The sequence below is a fragment of the Phyllostomus hastatus genome, unplaced genomic scaffold, assembly GCF_019186645.2.
Source record: "Phyllostomus hastatus isolate PE091 unplaced genomic scaffold, TTU_PhHast_1.1 phas_contig_283, whole genome shotgun sequence".
Classification (NCBI taxonomy): Eukaryota; Metazoa; Chordata; class Mammalia; order Chiroptera; family Phyllostomidae; genus Phyllostomus; species Phyllostomus hastatus.
Window position 1 is genome coordinate 11,393,392 of NW_025333833.1, and position 17,009 is coordinate 11,410,400.

General features: G+C 54.6%; 1 protein-coding gene across 1 annotated transcript in view; it reads right to left on the reverse strand.

Annotated features, from left to right (window-relative positions):
• Nucleotides 1-35: 35 nt before the first annotated feature.
• NMNAT2 (nicotinamide nucleotide adenylyltransferase 2) overlaps nt 36-17,009 on the reverse strand; it is a 107,566-nt gene continuing 90,592 nt past the window's right edge. Inside the window, exons 8-11 of the mRNA XM_045838685.1 lie at nt 15,231-15,307; nt 1,194-1,295; nt 1,024-1,091; nt 36-357 (exon numbers count right to left, since the gene is read on the reverse strand). Coding sequence (XP_045694641.1) covers nt 255-357; nt 1,024-1,091; nt 1,194-1,295; nt 15,231-15,307 — 350 coding nt within the window. The 3' untranslated portion in view covers nt 36-254. The remainder of the gene's footprint in view (nt 358-1,023; nt 1,092-1,193; nt 1,296-15,230; nt 15,308-17,009) is intronic.

Sequence of the window (17,009 nt, forward strand, 5' to 3'; positions counted from 1 at the left end):
AGTCCCACCCCCATTCCCTCACCCACCCCCAACCCGGAGACTAGAGGAAAGTTTGTCCAAAGATGACTGTGGAACAAGGGACACCGTGGTGCTCTGCGGGTCCCCACACTGTGGGGGGTGCAGGGGGAGAACAGTCAAGATGAGGCGATGGAGAAACAGAGAGGCAGGCGAGAAACAGGGGGCTGACGGAGACCGGAGGGGCCAGTGTGTTGGCGGAGGACAAGGGGAGCGTGGAGCAGGGGGCTGTGCGGCCGCTAGCCCGAGGCGTTGATGTACAGCTGGCTCTTGAGAATGTAGTCGATGACGGGCTGGGACAGGTAGTCCACCACGTGGCCGTCCCCGTGCTGCAGGGCCAGCCTGGAGGAGGAGAGGTGGTGATCAGGCAAACAGCCTTCCCCGCGGCCAGGCGGGAGGACTGGTCCGCCCACTCTCTTTCAGGGCAAAGGCTTGCCCCACACCCGTCACCAGCCTCTGCTTAGGCCCAGTGAGTGGAATCCCTAGCAGGAAACTCCCTCTTGCCCCCACGGTCCCTCCCCCATCCTGGTGACTCCATTTCGTCCTGGCTCTGCCCCTTCCTAGCTGAGGGACCTTGGGCAAGCTATGTAAGCCCATCTGGTCCTTAGTTTTCTCTTCTAGGAAATGAGGGTAATAACCATCTCAGTTATTATGAGGATTAAATGATTCACTACGAAAAGCACTTGGAATAGCCTGAGCACACAGTATGCATTTTAATATCAGCTTTCTTATTTCATTCCTTTGTGCTTCTCTGCGCCGTGGTCTTGGGAAGGTGAGTCTCATCGGGGCTCCTAGGATTCATCATTTCCTTTCTTTCCTCCAGGAGCCTGATACAGAAGAAGGTGCCCTTCCCTGAGGCCCTCCTCCCCCAGCCCGGGGGCGCTGCGGAGGGAAGGCACCACCGGGTACAAAAGGGCTCCGGGGACGCACTTCGGCTGCTGCACAGTTTCGCTCTGGGCTTGGTCTGGCTGCTTCCCATTCTCCGCTCATACGATGAGTCAAACGTACCTGCTCTTGGTGGAGCTGACGACAGACATGGGGTGGTTGACGTCATCCTTCACCACCAGGATGTTGTTCTGGGGACAGAGGAGAGAGAGTGGGTTGCCGCCCCCACCCCGGGGCTTCTCCAAGAAGGGCCACCCCACAGGGCTACCCCAGCAGGGAGAGGGAGAACTCACTTTGTATTTGCGGAGTATTGAGGAGTGGTTCATGATTCGGTCTGTGTCGGCCGAGTCCCGGGGCACCACCACGATCCCAAAGTCCCCAACAATCACCTCCATCTGAAGAACACGGGGGTGGGGGGGGCACCCTTTGTGAGATCAAGGCTCCAACTTACTCAGCAACTACTTAGCAGGGCGGAGCTCTGGTCTGTGTGGAACCCCAGGCTTTAGACGTACTGCCTTCTTGGTCCTACCCTTTAGTCCTGCGCGTGCCTTCTTAGCCCCGCGAGGCACCTCTTTCAAGTAACAACTCCTAACAGTGTCAGCGGAACGAATGAGAACTTCGCCTGGCACACAGGAGATGCGTGATAAATACTTCCAGACTGAACGGATAAACGTGCTTCTGCACGCCTGTGCAAGGTCTCTCCTATTGGCCCGAGGCTCCTGCTGGGCTCGCAATGCCGAAGGACAGTGTGAGTGACACACAGTCCTCACTGGTGGGCAGCCTCGTGGTGACGCAGATCCCGTTGGCCAGCAAGGAAAGCCCCAGCCCGCCGGGGGGCTACTGAGAGGGGCCAGAATGTGCCCCCGCTCACCCAGATCCAAGCCACAGTGAGTCTCAGGGGCACCCTGAGCTTGTAATGCGTCCGTGTGTGCAGAGGAAGTGATAGGAGGAAGGTTATAGTGGGGCGCTTCTGAGATCAGCCTCTGATAGGAGCTTGCTGCCATAATGGGAAATGAAACCTTTTCATTAAAAAAAGTAACCTTTTAAAAAAAATTTTTTTTCCTGATTATAGATATGATACAAGCTTGGGAAACTCAGAAAGAAAATCAGTCAGAACCACACCACCCAGAGAACCACTCATATAACCACAGTCGATTTCTGTCCACTGTCTTTCTCTCTACAAAGGAGCGTACATGGATTTTACACCCATATTTGGATGAAACTGAAAAATAAATCATGTTACCAGCATTTTTAATTAAACATTATACGGTGAGCCTTTTCTCACATCATTGAAATCATTTGAAAAGGTTAAGTTTTAGCTCCCTGTGCATTTTATTGTCAGGCCATTCTGTGATATCGCATGGTGTGTTAAACCAATCTGGTGCTACAGAAAGTGTGCAGTGACTTCTGGGTTTTTGCAGTTATACATCACATGGCGTTGAAGATCTTTATACATAAATCTTCTGCCTCATCTCTGGTGATTTCTCCAGGATAAGAAGTAAACTAATTAGATGAAAGGATGTGACTTGAACATATTTCAAGCTCTTGAGACACATTACCAAGATGCTTTCTGCAAACTCGTGCCAATTTTCCTTTTCAAAGAGGCTGAAAGGGGTGGCACTTGGAGACCGGGCTCTAGCCTGGGCAGAGTGCTCTTTAGATCTTGCCAATTACGGATCCCAGATGGAGGGGGTGGGGAGAGGGAGGCAGCTGCTTCCAGGCAGGGCAGCTTCTTGAGCAAGACCTGGTCTGGCAGCGAGGGCCACAGGTTTCTCCTCATAATGCCCCACACTAGTGACACAAACTAGTGAGACTTTATGGAGCACCGCAGGAGCTGCTTCTCCAGAGGATTTCTGTGCCAGCAGAATTCCACTTCTGATTTCGCTGATTATGTTTGTGCACCTGCGCAGGAGTGCGTGCGTGCACGCGAGCCCTTGGGCACTTCCACCCCCTTTACCCTACTTCTGCCATTGCGTACGAGTGGAGCTCGAGTTGCAGCTGGAGCTCTGATGTTGCTGAAATAGAAAGTCAGCTGAAGGTGCCCTAAGAGGGAAGCTGTGGAGAGAAGTTAAAGGCAGGTATAGAATATCAGAGTCCCCTTGGGATCATGCCTTTTGGAAAATTAGAGCATTGCACCACAGGCCGCACTGGTTGCCGGTGCTCAGATCCGATAACCTGGCCCGGAGCTTGTCCTATAAACCAGGAATGCTGGGCAGGGCGGGGTGGGGTAGGGAGTTGGAGATGGAGCCAGCCCCTCCTGCCACGGCTTTTAGAATGCTGCCCGGGAGTCCCTACTCAGACGGTAACCGAGCTCACTGGCTCTCAGGCTGGGTGGCTCAGTAGAACTGCTTCAGGCGCTTTAAAAATTCCCAAAGTCCAACGCACACCTAAGATCAATTCAACCAGAACCTCTGGGAATTGGACCCGGGCATCAACAGTTTTGTTTGCTTGTTTGTTCATTTTAACTCCCCAAGTGACTGTGATACGCAACCAAGCTGGAGAACCGGTGATCTAAGTACTGAATTAAAAGTCCAGGGGAATTTGTAGGGTGGAGACAGAGACAGGAAAGAGAAGACAGGAGAAGAGGCAGAGGGACAGGGGACGTACAGGAGATCCCTCTGTTGCCCGGCCCCGTTGCTGTCTCAGGTGCAGTGGTGCAGCTGCGCAATGAGGCACCTGCCTTCAACTGGATTCTGAGAACTTGCTGGGTGCTTCCGATGTGAAGCGGGAAATCACAGGGTCACATAAGGAGAGCGTTCTAGTTTAAAGCGTGGAAACGATGGCTCAGAATGGCGGTCAGGCCTCCGGGGTGCATGGCCCGAGGGTGACATTAGTGCACCTGCTGCTTTCCACTCAGTAACTAATGAACTGAGCACCCAATCAATAATGGTGCCAGGCGGCTCGTTGCTGGGTGGCAAGCAGACGGAGCCTCGCTGCTTGAGGTGTCTTCCTTTTCCAGAAACAGGTGACAGACGGACTTGCCCCAGTATGGCCATGAGCCCCTTCACCTTCCGACGGACATTAATCAGCCAACCCCCTGGAAAGGTTTCCCCTAGAGCCTTTCATTTCAGTAAATGGAAACTCTTCTTACTGTTGCTGAGGCCGAAGCCTCGGCTTGTTCCTTGATTCCTCTCTCTCACACCCCCCTTGTGATCTATAGGGTGACCCAATTGACTCCGATTTCAAAACAAATCCAAGAATCGGCTCCTCTTTAGCCATTTCTTCACTTCTATCCTGGTCTAAGTTTCCTCTGACAGGTTAGATCATGGCCCCCAAAGATATCCAGGTCCTAATCCCTGGGTTATGAGTGACTGTAAATCATAAGGCAAAAGAAATGTTACAGGTGTGATTAAACTTAAGGAAATTATCCCGAATAATCTAGGGGGAGGGGCCGAATTCAGTAACAAGTGCCTTTACAAGAGGGAGGCAGAGGGAGCATTAACACAGAAGAGAGGAGATGATGCAAAGACAGAACAGAGAAAGATCCCAAGTCGCTAGGCTGTCGGTCCTGAACATAGAAGAAGGGGCCATGAGCCCAGGGAAGCAAGGAGTGCGGCTCCAGAAGCTGCAAATGCAAGAGAACAGATTCTACCCTGGAACCTCTGGAGGGAGTACAGCCCTGCCAACAGTTTAGCTTTGGCCCGATGAACCCATGTGGATGCCCGGCCTCCAGCATGTGAGAGAGTAAATCTGTGGGTTTGAGCCACCAACTTGGCAGCAACAGGTACCTACTTCACCTCTGCCGTCTCTCACGGGGGTTGCTCCCATCGTCCTGTTTCTCTCTCGCCTTTTTCAGCCTATTCCCAACAGCCAGACTGACCATGTTAAAACAGAAGCCAAATTATGCCGCTCCTTAGTTCAAAACCCTTCCCTTAAATGCCACCGTCTCAGCGAGACCTTCTGGCCATGCCGTTGCAACTTGCGTCCCTGTGCGCAGACCCACAGGCTCCCCACGCCCTCCCGGCCCCCACCCTCCTCGGTGCTCCACCTCCTCCTGCACTTATCTCCATCTGCCCCCAGGCAGGTTTAACCTCAGTTTTGTTTAACCTCAGTTTTGTCTCTGCCTTCTCTGTAGAGAAACGCCACGAGGGCAGGGATTTTCGTGTGTCCTTCACGGCCGTGAACCTGGGTGGAAAGGCCCCGGTGAATCCTGGAGGTTCACGGGTTCTGTTGGGTAAGTGGACGCTTGCAGTGTTTCCTCTGGCAGCCTGACTGGATTGAGGTGTTAGCCGACGAACCCTCCCTGTCTGTGGTCATGGAGGGAAGCCCACTGCGCCTCATGGGAGCTCCGGAGACCCAAGGAAGGGACCCTAGAGACAGGCTTCAGGTTCCCAGACTCCATCTGATTGGTCAGCAGAATCACTGGGGAACTTGGAAAACAACAGCGAAGATGGATCCCCAGACCTTGCCCCAGGGATTCTGATACAACATGTCTACCGTGGGCTGGGGCCTCTCCTTACAAAGCTCCCTAATCCCTCTGCTGTGCGCCAACCTTGGGGAAGTTGTTGCTTTAAGGCACTCAGGCAGCTGCCTAAGCTGCCTGTATTCTAGTTTGGTTTGGGATGAGGTCATCAGTGAGACAAGAACCTCTGGGGATTCCGGCAAACATGAGGTCACCCCCCGCCCCCGGTGCCCCAGGAAATGGGGGTGGTTAGGGCAGACATGGGGCCTCAGGAAACACGGGGTGGCTAGGGCTGTCCCTGCCCCTGGAGCCTGTGGAGGGGCGGGGTGGGGGGGTGCCTGGCCCTGGGATAGAGCTGTTGTCTCAGCACCAGGGGTCCGGTGCCTCCTGTGACTTCATAAAGGGCTCTCTGTAGGTTTTGCTTTGGAGACAGAGAGGTGGGTGGCTGAGTGGTTGACGCAGCAGCGCTGTTTGGAGATGAGGTCCCTCTCCTGGTAGTGACCAATGTGACCTCACACTGCCACACCACAGTGGGCGGGATCGGGGCGCCTGTCTCCCCTGCTCCCAGCACACAGCGGCCCTCTCATGTTGGCTCTGGCCTGAGTCATGTCCCAGAGATGGGGGACTGTGACATCGGTCCTGCTCCCAAGCACAGCGTTGACTGTATCTTCTCATCCTTTAGTCAGAGGCTCCCCGGGGAGGTGGGGGTGGGGATGGGGAGAGCAGGTAGAAGGGTGGATTCTGCTTCCCCAAACTTGGGGAATCTGAGGGTAGGATATTAGACACGTTGAGGCCAGAAGCAACTTGGCCCTGGGGGAGACCTGGGGGCAAATCTCTTGGAGGGAATGTATAGTTATCACCATCATCCTTGGAGGAGGCTCAATTTCAAGACCCGCCCTGCTGGATTTCAGGGATGCTTTGGGTGGGAGGGGTGCCCTGTGGTCTCAGCCAGGCGCCTCTCTGGGACAGAGGGTTGAACTACACAGATGTGACTTTATCTCCTGGATCAGTCACTAACTGGTGGGAGACATTACACAAATGCTTGTTTCAACTGCATTGCCATGGAGGATAAGCAGGTTACTATTAAGTGGCTAATATCTCGCAGTGGCTAATGTCTTATGGGCAACTGTCAAAAGTTACCCATGAGCCACATCTCATGGTGGAGGCAAACTGTCTTACGGGCTGAACTCCTCCAACCAAGCTGCTCCCAGGAACCCAGTCATTGTTTCATTCAACATTCAGTGAGTGTGTCTGGTGAGCTGGGCACTGCGCTGCTGTGGCTGGAAAAGGCGGTACATGTACTGTGCTCACAGAGCTTACTATCTAGTAGGGGTGGATCGTGAACAAATAAATATATAAATAAGAAAACATCAGGTGGAGCTAAGTACACTACTGACTATCATGGGGAAGGAAGACATTTTCCTTTATCATTCTAGGCTCTTCCTGCTGGTCTAGTAATTAAATCCACATAAGACAGATTGACAAGAGAAAATAACCAAACTGAATTACGTACTCATGTACGGGAACCCCACATACAAGAGAGGCTCTGGACAGAAAGGTGAGATGAGGTACACGTGGCATTCTGAGCCAAGGATGAGGTCAGGCGCCCTGGGGCTCAGAGGGGAAGAAGTTCATTCACAGAACAAAGTAGATATTCAGTAATTAAGTGTTTGCTCTGCCCTATAGATAGGTATTAGAAAGTGATTTTTGGTAATAACTCTTATTATGGGCCAGGCTCCAAATTTAAATCCTCTTAAGGGAGAGTTTCTTGTGAGCCCATGGTGCCTTCACCTCAAAATAATCCACATGCCAAAGTAGCACATCTTAGGAGGGCTGTTCCAAGCCTTCAATATGTAACAAAAAGACTTTCAAGCTGAAGCCTCAATGACAAGAAGAGAAGGCGTAGGGACACCTGGATGAAGAGTATTCCCAGCAAGGCCACAGCGAGTGCAAAGGCCCTGAGGTGAGAAGAACTGTTCCAGTAAGGAAACCAGGCGGAGCTGGAGCCCAGAGGGGGAGGAGAAGTAGACAAGGACCAGATCACGACCAAGAAGGGGCTTCATTCCAATTCCAAAGAGAAACCATTAGTGCGTTTCAGACAGAGGCCTTGACTTGCATTAGCAACAGGATCCAGTTCACACTGCCTCACCCAGGAAGGCCTGACTGGTAAGACCCTCCGCGGGATCACTCGGAGACCTAGGTCAGGGTTCAGAGCCCTAACCATCTCCCCCTAACAGCGGTCTCTTCCCAAGGTGCAGCACATGAGCTACCTGGGCACACGTGTGTTTCTCCTCCAGATGAGGAGATTCAGGGATGAGCAAGGGAACATCATTAACGAGAAGAAGAAACATTCACTAAAGGACCTGCTATGTGCCAGGCACAATCCTGGGAGCTTTATTTTCTATTACGTGGAACCCTAACATCAACCCTCTTCTGAGACCTGTGCCTCGGTTCTTGTTTCACAGAAGGGAAAACAGAGCCTCGGCGAGATGGAGTAACGAGTCCAAGCTGCACAGCCAGGAAGTGAATTTGAACCCACCCTGGGCTCTTTTCAAGGCTTTTTCTGCCACCCTGAGGCAGGACAGGAAGAAACCAGGAAAACTCCTTGGCAAGTAGAATGGGCAGCCGAGACAGATGGCTGAACACGCTGGCCAGCAGTCTGCAGCCAGATGCAGAAGGTCGCCTCCCTGGAGGTGACATCTAGGCCTCAGTTGATTTCAGCTCCAGGCCCAGAAAAGCAGCCAAATGAGGTAGGTGACACCAGGAGAAGCTGCAATGACTAATGGCCCCCCTGTCCTGGTGCTGACCAATCAGTGGAGACTGTGATGCTGAAAGGGCACACCTGGAAAGCTGAGGAATATTCTACTGAGATTCTCCCCATAAACTCCCAGGTTTTAAAACCCTCACGACGAAGGGCCCAGGATGCGCTCTCCCTCCCGGGAGCACACCTGCACCTTCCCTTCCCAGCCAGGCACTCATCTCCTGAATGCCGAGAGTCCCCAGGAGGCCTGCAACCAGGGGAGCAGTGGGCAGCATCAGCTTGTCCCAGCCTGACCCCCAGGAACTCTCTCCAAGGTGCCCTTTCCTCTGCCTTCTCAGTGAGCCAGAGCAGCCCTGCCTGGGCTCTCTCCTGTGGCTTCCTCTGCCCGAAGCCCTTCCTTGCTTCGCTGTCTGCAGCTTTAATAAGCATACTCTCACACTCACTTGGGCTCATGCTGTGAAATCTTTCCCGTATGAAGTCAAGAACCCACACACGACCGGCCACCCTTAGGCAGAGCTGCTGCAGGCCAGGTCCCCTTTCTGGTAACAACACCTCTTCTAGATCCATTGTTAAGGCTCACGTGTCAGTGGCTTGAAACGTTTTTTGGTTTGAAAATATACTCTTATCTTTTCTCCAGGCACTTCATGCGTTAAAACCTCAGTGCATTACTCTGCGTCGCCCCCTGGGGTATGTTATTTGGTATCCTTCTGAGTGGACTAAAAAAGATGCAGGGAGAGGGTGTCTGGTAGAAGCCACACAGGTGACAGCCTTCTGACGCCTGTTCCACCCTCTCAGTAATGAGTCATCCTCCACCTTGGTCCTGGCCCCTGCTCCTCTCTGGAGGGAAGGCTGGGCAGAGGCCAGTGCACTAAGAGTCAAGAAGGTGGGAACGCATTCCCAGAATGCCTCTCAGTGCAAAGAAAAGAAAGATGCTTCAGAGGGGTTTCCCAGAGAAAAGCATCCCCACCCCATTCCCAATCTGACTGGGAGTGTGGGAAGGCCGGGGATTCCAGACTCCGGGAGTCAACAGCCTGACAACCAAGCCAACAGCGCCTTTCACACGAGAACCACAATCTTTCTAGTAGCTGCCGAGCCTCCCTGCCTGGAGCCTCAGGCTGATGGGTGCAGGGGACCGAATCCCCCGGGTGGAAGTGTCCATCGGGCTTCCTGGCTGCAGCTGGACTGTCTGATAGAAACCATCTGAGCCTGAAAAACCAAATGTTTGTCTTGGCCCCACTTGTCCTGGAGCCCAGGGATTTCTTCTGGAGTGGCCAGTGCCCCAGGCTCTTCCTCTGTTTATTTGCTTTGGTTGTTTTCCCATAGCTGGTGGATGGAGGAAACAGCGAGCCCACAGCTGGTTGGCTGGAAAAACGCGGGCTATGGCCAATGACAGCCAGCCTGTGGAATGCTGGGCTTTGAGAAGGGCAGCAAGAGAGAGAGAAAAGACACCTTTCTCATTGGCCTATCTCTGGTGCCTAATGTCCCTTTAGAGTTTCATTCCTTTGAGTTAAATATTGACCCTCACTCATTTAAAAGGCAAACACTGTTGGAGAGCGGCTAATATGTGTAATCATTAAACTTAATGATTTTGCCAGCTTGCTGAAAAGTCAAAAGCTTCCCAAATAGAGACCAAGAGAAACCCTTTATTTCAGCCAGTCAGAACCATCTCCACGAAGGGTCTCGTTCCCGCCAGTGGGTCTTGCACGGCCTTCTCCCAACCCCAGAGCTCTCTCTTTCCACCCTTTTAACCCAACCCCGCCCGTCGGTCAAAGCCAGCTCAGCGCTGCCTCCTCCCTGGCCAGCTGTGAATTATGTGTACCAGTCAGTCCTCTCCCTGGTCTGCTTTGTCTGGATTAGGGATCTGAAGGTTTCTGCAAAGCCCTGCTCTGCTGCTCAATAGTGAGCCGGTCTGGGACCAGCCTCACTCCATCAGAGCCCTGGTTTCCACGTGTTCTAGGAAATGTTCCACTTCACAGGAAGGTTCTAGGGGTTCACTGAGAAATGATCCAAGTGTTTCCGGTCTGTCTCCCCTCTGGAAAGCAAAGTGTACACAGAGGGGAACTTGGTCTATTTTGTTTTCTCCCTTCCTCCAGCCCTAGAACAGTGCCTGGCACACGGCAGCTCCTCAATAAATATTTTTAAACCCATGAATGAGTAACAGCCAACATTTACGGAGCGCTCACTAGGTTCAGGAACTCTCCTGAACTTTTCACGTGTTTTCGTTTGTGGGCTACGAGGAGCCAGCGCAATAAAATGTGACATTTTTAGATGGCAAGGGCCTCCAGGGCACACATGCGCTGATGGTCACACTGGGCACTCGATAAGTATTAGTTGCAAGACTGATTGAAGGAAAACTGCTTAAGTCAGAATTCACTTGCCAGATGGCCTCCCATACAACATACTGGACAAGGCAGCTGGCAGCCCGAGGCCCTCAGACCACGGGTGCTGTTTGGGGGAGGGGAGCGGGCGAGCGTAAAATCTCCCGGCTTCGTAAACCTGTCTGCGACTGACCGGTTAGCCTTCGGCCTCGGTTTCCCGCGGATCCCGGGTACCTGCTTTGGCGCCGGTGTCCGGAAGCAGCAGGGGACAGCAATGACTGGGGCCCTGGGGGGGAGACTAGTTGTCTAATTAAAAGTCTGGAAATGGGACAGGCTTGGGGGCCTGGGTCCCATCTCCTGGCTAGTGAAGGTACCTGTAATCTTGATTTCTCTCAGGAATCAAGAATGAAAATGCCAACTACCAGGACAAGCAGCTCCTTTGGGTTCTCCGGAGAGAAACTCGCCGAACACGTGTGGAATTTTCTTTCCGTGGAATGTGAGGGGTAGGGCCGTGTCACTGGTCTGAGGAGGTCCGAATTCTCTGCGGGGCTAATGGGTCTCGTGCCCGACAAGCATGCCCAGGGGATGTGTTTGAGTAGGGGCGGGGGTGTCCCTTTAGTTGTGTGATTCGATTTCTGGGAAAAGGGCATCGGCTCAGAATGCAAAGCAAAGCAAGAGCATGATGGACTCAGTAGGGACATCGTGACGGAGAAAGGCCGTCACCGTCCTGCTGTGGACAGGCTCTCTCAGCTGCGCCCCCCACCCCCCCGCCTGGGTGGGGACAGAGCTGCTCCATGCTTCCTCAGAGCTCGCTTGACCGAAAGGTAAAAAGGTTTCTGGTTCCCCTCCGACCTGTTTGAACTGGTGGCTTCTCGCCTCCTTGATTCTGACAACTCTGGAGAAGACACAGGAGACTGGAATACGAAGCCGGGGCCCAGGAGGCTTTGTTCTCTTGCCGTCATGGGCAGACTCAAAGCTTTGGGCTCACAGTCGCTGAGCAGAGGTCTTGGCCAATGGGTGTCACCTGGGACACCAGGTGATAAAGAAGAGTGTGTTCCGGTAAGGGTTGAATGAAGGAATGAAACCCTCAATAGGAGCTGGTCTCACGCACCTCATCCCTGGCAATCTCACGGTTAGCAACTGAAATTCCTAAAACGGGCCACTTCCAGGCAAGCCTCAGATGGTGGAACCTTCTAGAAGAATATAAAGGGCTCACCCTATACCCTGTCGTGAAAGAAAGACTTTCCTTTTCTAGACCTTGAGAGCCAACCTTGCCCAAATGAGGGCAGTGGAATAACCCACTGGGCTACTAACTAGTTTCCTGCTCCCTGGGAGGCAGGTTAGTAGGAAGCCAGGAAATGTCCTTGGCCAGTGGAATGGGGAAACTGAGACACAGCTGACCACAGTGGCCGAGCAATTCACAGCCGGATACAGAAGGTCACCAGGGTGGGAAGCCCCGCGTGCCTCACAATGGGCAAAAAACTGATGCTGGACCTTGCCCCTGGTGGTCTTTCCTCCCCTTGGTATGTCGCTGTTTAGACCCCCTGCCCTGGCGCTGACCAACCAATGGAGCCCACGACCCTGCAAGGACACACCTGGAAAACTTGTGAATATTCTATGGAGATCCTCCCCTAAGACCTCCCCTACACTCCCGGCCTTTAAAACCCTCAAGACCAAGGACCAGGATGCGCTCTCCCTCCCTGGAGCATGCCTGTGCCTGTCCCTTCCCCCTCTCCTTCCCCCACAGGCGTGCCTCTCCTGCACTCTAAGGGACCCCGTGAGGCTTGCACCCAGGGGAGCCATGGGCAGCGGCGGATGGTCCTGGGCTCATCCCCTGAAGCTGTCTCCAAGGCCCCTTTTCTCTGACCTCTCAGTGAGCCAAAGCAGCTCCACTTACTCTGCCTCCCATTGCTTCTTCTCCCCCAGGCCCTTCCTTGACCCACTGTCCCACGCTTGAATAAATGCGCCCTCAAAGTCACCTGGACTCGGGTCGTGAAATCTTCCCTGTGTGAAGCCAAGAACCCACACACACTACCACTGGCCTTAGGCAGGCCCCCTTTCCAGTAACACCTGCACCCGCTTTTCACCCAACCCCTGCCCTATTTCTGGCAGAGAACCAGACCCTTTACGAGGAGAATTTGCAGGGCAGAAAACAGAATGTTTTGAAGTCAGTAGCTTTAAATTCACTGAAGAGATTTCAGCAGATGTCCCGAGGAGAAGAGAGAAAATAAGGAGGTACCAGTAGCATAAAAAGAAGAGGTTTTGCCGTCCGCCCCCCCGCCCACCCATACTAGGGGCAAAGCCTCAGAAGAACATGGGGCCTGGTGATCAGAGGCGGGTGGAGCCCAGCGCTGGGTTTCCAGACGCAGCCAGGAGACCTGTGCCCCAGGTGGGCACAGCTCAGGGGGCCACCAGCTTCAAGGGCCCACAAAGGCCTGAGGACAGGCGGCTGTGCGGACACCCATGCACTGATCTTCGTTTCCAGGGCAAAGAAGAGCCTGTCAGGTTCTGCTCACCAGTAACGACTAAGACTAACTTCCCGCCGTCCCTGTGGGATAAAGGCTTGCAGTTGAATTTTAATGTGGTTTCAATAAATTAAATGTAGCATTTCTGGCGCACCTGTGTGTGGGCTGAGATTCACACCCATTACGTAAGGAAACGGCTCCTTGATTTTTTTTTCTCTACTTCTGACATCGTGGTTCTCAGGACCCCACAGACTGGCTGCGGGTGGAATCAGGGGACCGAGTGATCGGCCAGGTTGGGGGTGGAGGTAGAGCTCTGGGCCCTGGAAGGCTCTCCGGAGTGGGCTCTGAGCACCCCCTTCGCCCAGAGCCCCGCTGCCTGGGCTGTGGCCTGGACGTGGGGCCCTGCCAACCTGGGGCGGCTGTGCCCCCGGGAGCAGGCATGCTGGGCACCCCGGATCTCTGGGATGGTCAGCCAAGTTCAGTAGGATGGTCAACGCAGTTCAGTAGGCGAGGGTCTCCCTCCCAGTAAATCCCTCTCACATTCCCAGTACATCAACAGCTACTGGTTTCTCAAAGTGTTCTGCCCTAACCAGCATGTCCTTTCAGCACCAGGGGCCGACTGGAGCCGGAGAGGCCTGTGGCACTGTCTTCTGGCCTTTAGAGGTTGGGCGTGAGGACACGGGGTCAGGGGACGTTAGGGGACCTGTGGTCAGCAGGTGAATCAGGAAGAGCAAAGGGCCTAGCCATGCTTCCCGGCCACTGGGGACAGTTTCAGGCTCACAGAGCCTGGGTCCGCCCTCGAGGGGAGGCCCTAGAGACTCCCCACTCCGCTAGCTGCCACTTAATCCCCCCAACACTGCCCCGGCCTCCCCGGGGGACGGGCCCCAGACAACCGCCCGGCTTTGCCTGGGCTCTTGAAAGAGCTTTGCGGAGACCTGGTGCAGCACTTTGCCTGCATTCCCTTCTACCTCCCCCGCGCCCTGTGAAGTAGAGGGGAAAGTAAACGTCCACGGAGCCACCTCATCCAGCACTGACAGGGGGTTCGGGGTTCCGCCTGCTGGAAGTCACTGAGGGCTGGAGGGGAAGGGACGGACCACACAGTGTACTTTGCTTCCCCGTATCCTCCTCCCTCCCCTCCCCTGTGGGTCACCCCACAGCATGGTGGTGGGGGTGCCCTTCTCCTGGAATAGCAGTGTGTACACCTATGTGTCTGCTCAGGTAAGCTCACGGATTAACATGGGATGTATGGAACGGTGTGTCCCATGCTGGGCAAGGCGCTTTGCTTAGACAATCTCATTCAATTCTGCCCTAATCCTGTGAGGTAGGTACCATGATGATGCCCATTTTAGAGGTGAGAAAACTGATGCTCAGAACACACTTCGGCACGAGTTGCGTTAGAACCAGAATCTTGAGTCTGATCCTAATGGATCATTCTCTCTCCAGATACTATATATATATATGTATACATCTTGTACTTGGGGGAGCAGGGACTATATTGTATATATTTTTAAATCTCCAAATACTATAGATAACACTCTATAGACTTTATAGATTAAAAAGAAAAAAAAAACAGCCCGGAGAATTGTTGAGTGATTCTCAGAGTCCCACAGCAAGGTAATACAGAGCACAGGCTGGAATGACTGCCCTGGACTCCAGCTGGCTCAGGGCTGTGGACGCGGAGCAGCCGCGCTGGCTGTCAGGTGAATGAATTCACGAAAGAGCAAGAATGAACCTACATGTGACGCGCGGGTAGCTCGTGAGTTAACTGGCTTAAGACCGCCCCGGTCAGGTCTGGCAACAGAAGATGCCCATGAGCTCCCAAGTGACATTAAGTTCAGCTTCCTGGTTCCCTCTGTTCCAAGTCAATTGCCAGAATGATCCTAATGACCTTTTGCCATTAATGCCTCCCCTCCTGACCCCATTCTCCTGGTGAGGGAATTCTAGGGTGGTATTTACTACCTCTTCAAAAGGAGTCAAAGGAAAACAAAACCCCATTCAAAAGGGTAAAGGCTCTCTAAGGCCCCTGCCTCCCCACCTACCACGCAGCCCCTCAGGAGGACACACGTGGCCCCCATCCCAGCAGGACCTGGAGAAGGTATTCTATGACTCTGACTGCTTTCTCCCCAAGGGCTTTACAAGAGCAAGCAGGGGGACAAGGGAGTGTGAAAATCAGGAGGCCACCCAGCTTGAGAGGAGGTGAGAAAATTTTCTTCCCTAGAGATGTGAAGGGATCGCCCTCCTGGGAGCTCGCAGGAGAGGGGAGGCTCAGGCTGGGGGAGAGAGGCTGTGGGGAGAAAGAAGACCAGAGGCCCAAATCCAGCACCACCCCCGCCCTCCCCCAACGCTGGGGTGTGCTGCCGCGTGGTGGTGGCCTGGCTACTCACGTCTGCCTCGTTCCAGAGCCCAGGGATGCAGAAGGACTCCAGCAGGTCGCTGCCGCACAGCAGCAAGATCCGCAGCTCTGAGGGGGGTGACAGAGTTTGCAAAGGGAGGGAGTGAAGACCTGGGAAGCGTGGGACTCCAGAGTTCTTCCCCCAGATGCCCCCAGAAGTCGCTCAGGCTTGGGGCTCCGGCACCCCTGCACCTCAGCATGTGGGTGCAGAAACCTTTGCCCGCCTCTCCCCAGGCTCCCTACAGGCCACACTGTCTTCCAGGGGAGGGATTACTCCTTCAGGGAGAGTCTGGTTTGCCTGGTACTGAGGGGTTTCTGGGGATGGGGGTCTTGCCGTGCTAAACCAGGCTGGCCAGCCCCTCTCACAGTGACTGAGCGGCTAAGTGCCTTGTCTGCGGTCTAAGGGCCTCTCTCTGTTGCTTCACATCCAAGGCCAGTCCTGGTGGCCTTGGCCCCTCTCTGCTGTGCACTGTCAGGGTTCGTCTCCCGCCACAGATGCCGACACGATGGGGGCGTGCGGGGACACTGAGTGTGTCCAGGCAGCTGCTGTTCATCGGGTGCCCCCGCCTCACACGGCCACTGTCCTCAGCTCAGGGCCTGAGAAGCGATGCTGAGCACCTCCTTGTCTGGCTCCCAGGCACGCTCCCCGCTGGTCGGTTGTCTTTCTTCCCTCATTACGCTCGCTCCAAATCAGCCCAGGGAGGCCCATTGTGGTTTGGACCAGGCGGCAGACTGACTCGCTCACTAAAGCGGAGCAATGGGGAAAAAGGACCCCGGGATTCACGGAGCCACAGGGGAGAGGCCTCGCCCGGCCGGGGTGTGACTCGGGGTGGTGTGTTCAGTCCCCAGCCATCCCAGGCCCTCTGTCAAGAGGCCATCATGCCCGTGGGCATCTTATCTGAAACAGTGACACAGTCCCACTCTGAGCCTTCCAGAGACGCTGCCGCCCCGGCCCCTGAGTCTGAGGTGGCCTTAGACACAGCAGCTGGCTCACGGACCTGACAAGGACTCTCAGGTCACGAGACCTGTCCTGGCTGCTGGGTCTCCAGATGGTTCAGCGGAAGGCAAGGCGGCTGGGGCTGATGACACCCTCAGGGAGCCCCATGGAGCACTGGGGCCCTAACTCCTAGTAGTCCTGCCGCCCCTCCTCTCCTTTCTTCCGCACCTCACGCTGCAGCCTCATGCTCTGTTTATGTGCAGGGACCTGAATTTACCTTCAGGTCCTCAGGGCGGGACAGAGGGACCACACCCAGCAGGTGCTCAGGAAGTATGAGTAAGCATGGCCCAGACAGGCTGACCATGCAGGCCCTGCAGGCAGGCGGTCCGCGTGCCTCTGGGCAGTCCGGGTTCTCCGTCCAGGCCAGCCGTCTTCGCTCTCAGGGCACGGGGCCCCGGGGAAGCACTGCCCTGGTCGGCGACGCCTCCCACTCTCCCTCCGTGTTGGGCCATGGGACTGCTGGCCCAACTGCCCGCCTGCGGAGGGGAACCAGCCTTCCGATGGCTCAGAGGAGCCAGGTTCACTCCCAGGTCTTGCTGCACCCCACCCCCACTAGGAGCCACCTGATTCCAGGTCAGTTTTCTGTAACTCTCGTCATCCAAGAGTTCGGTTCGGTGGCCGGGGCCAGAGGACGTGCTAGCCCTCAGCTCTTCTCCATCCACGGTTCCCAACAGGGGACAACTTTGTCTCCAGAACGTTGCAGTGTCTGGAGACATTTTGGGTTGTTGAGACTGGGAAGAGAGGTGGGCTACTGGCAGCTCGTGCTACTGGCAG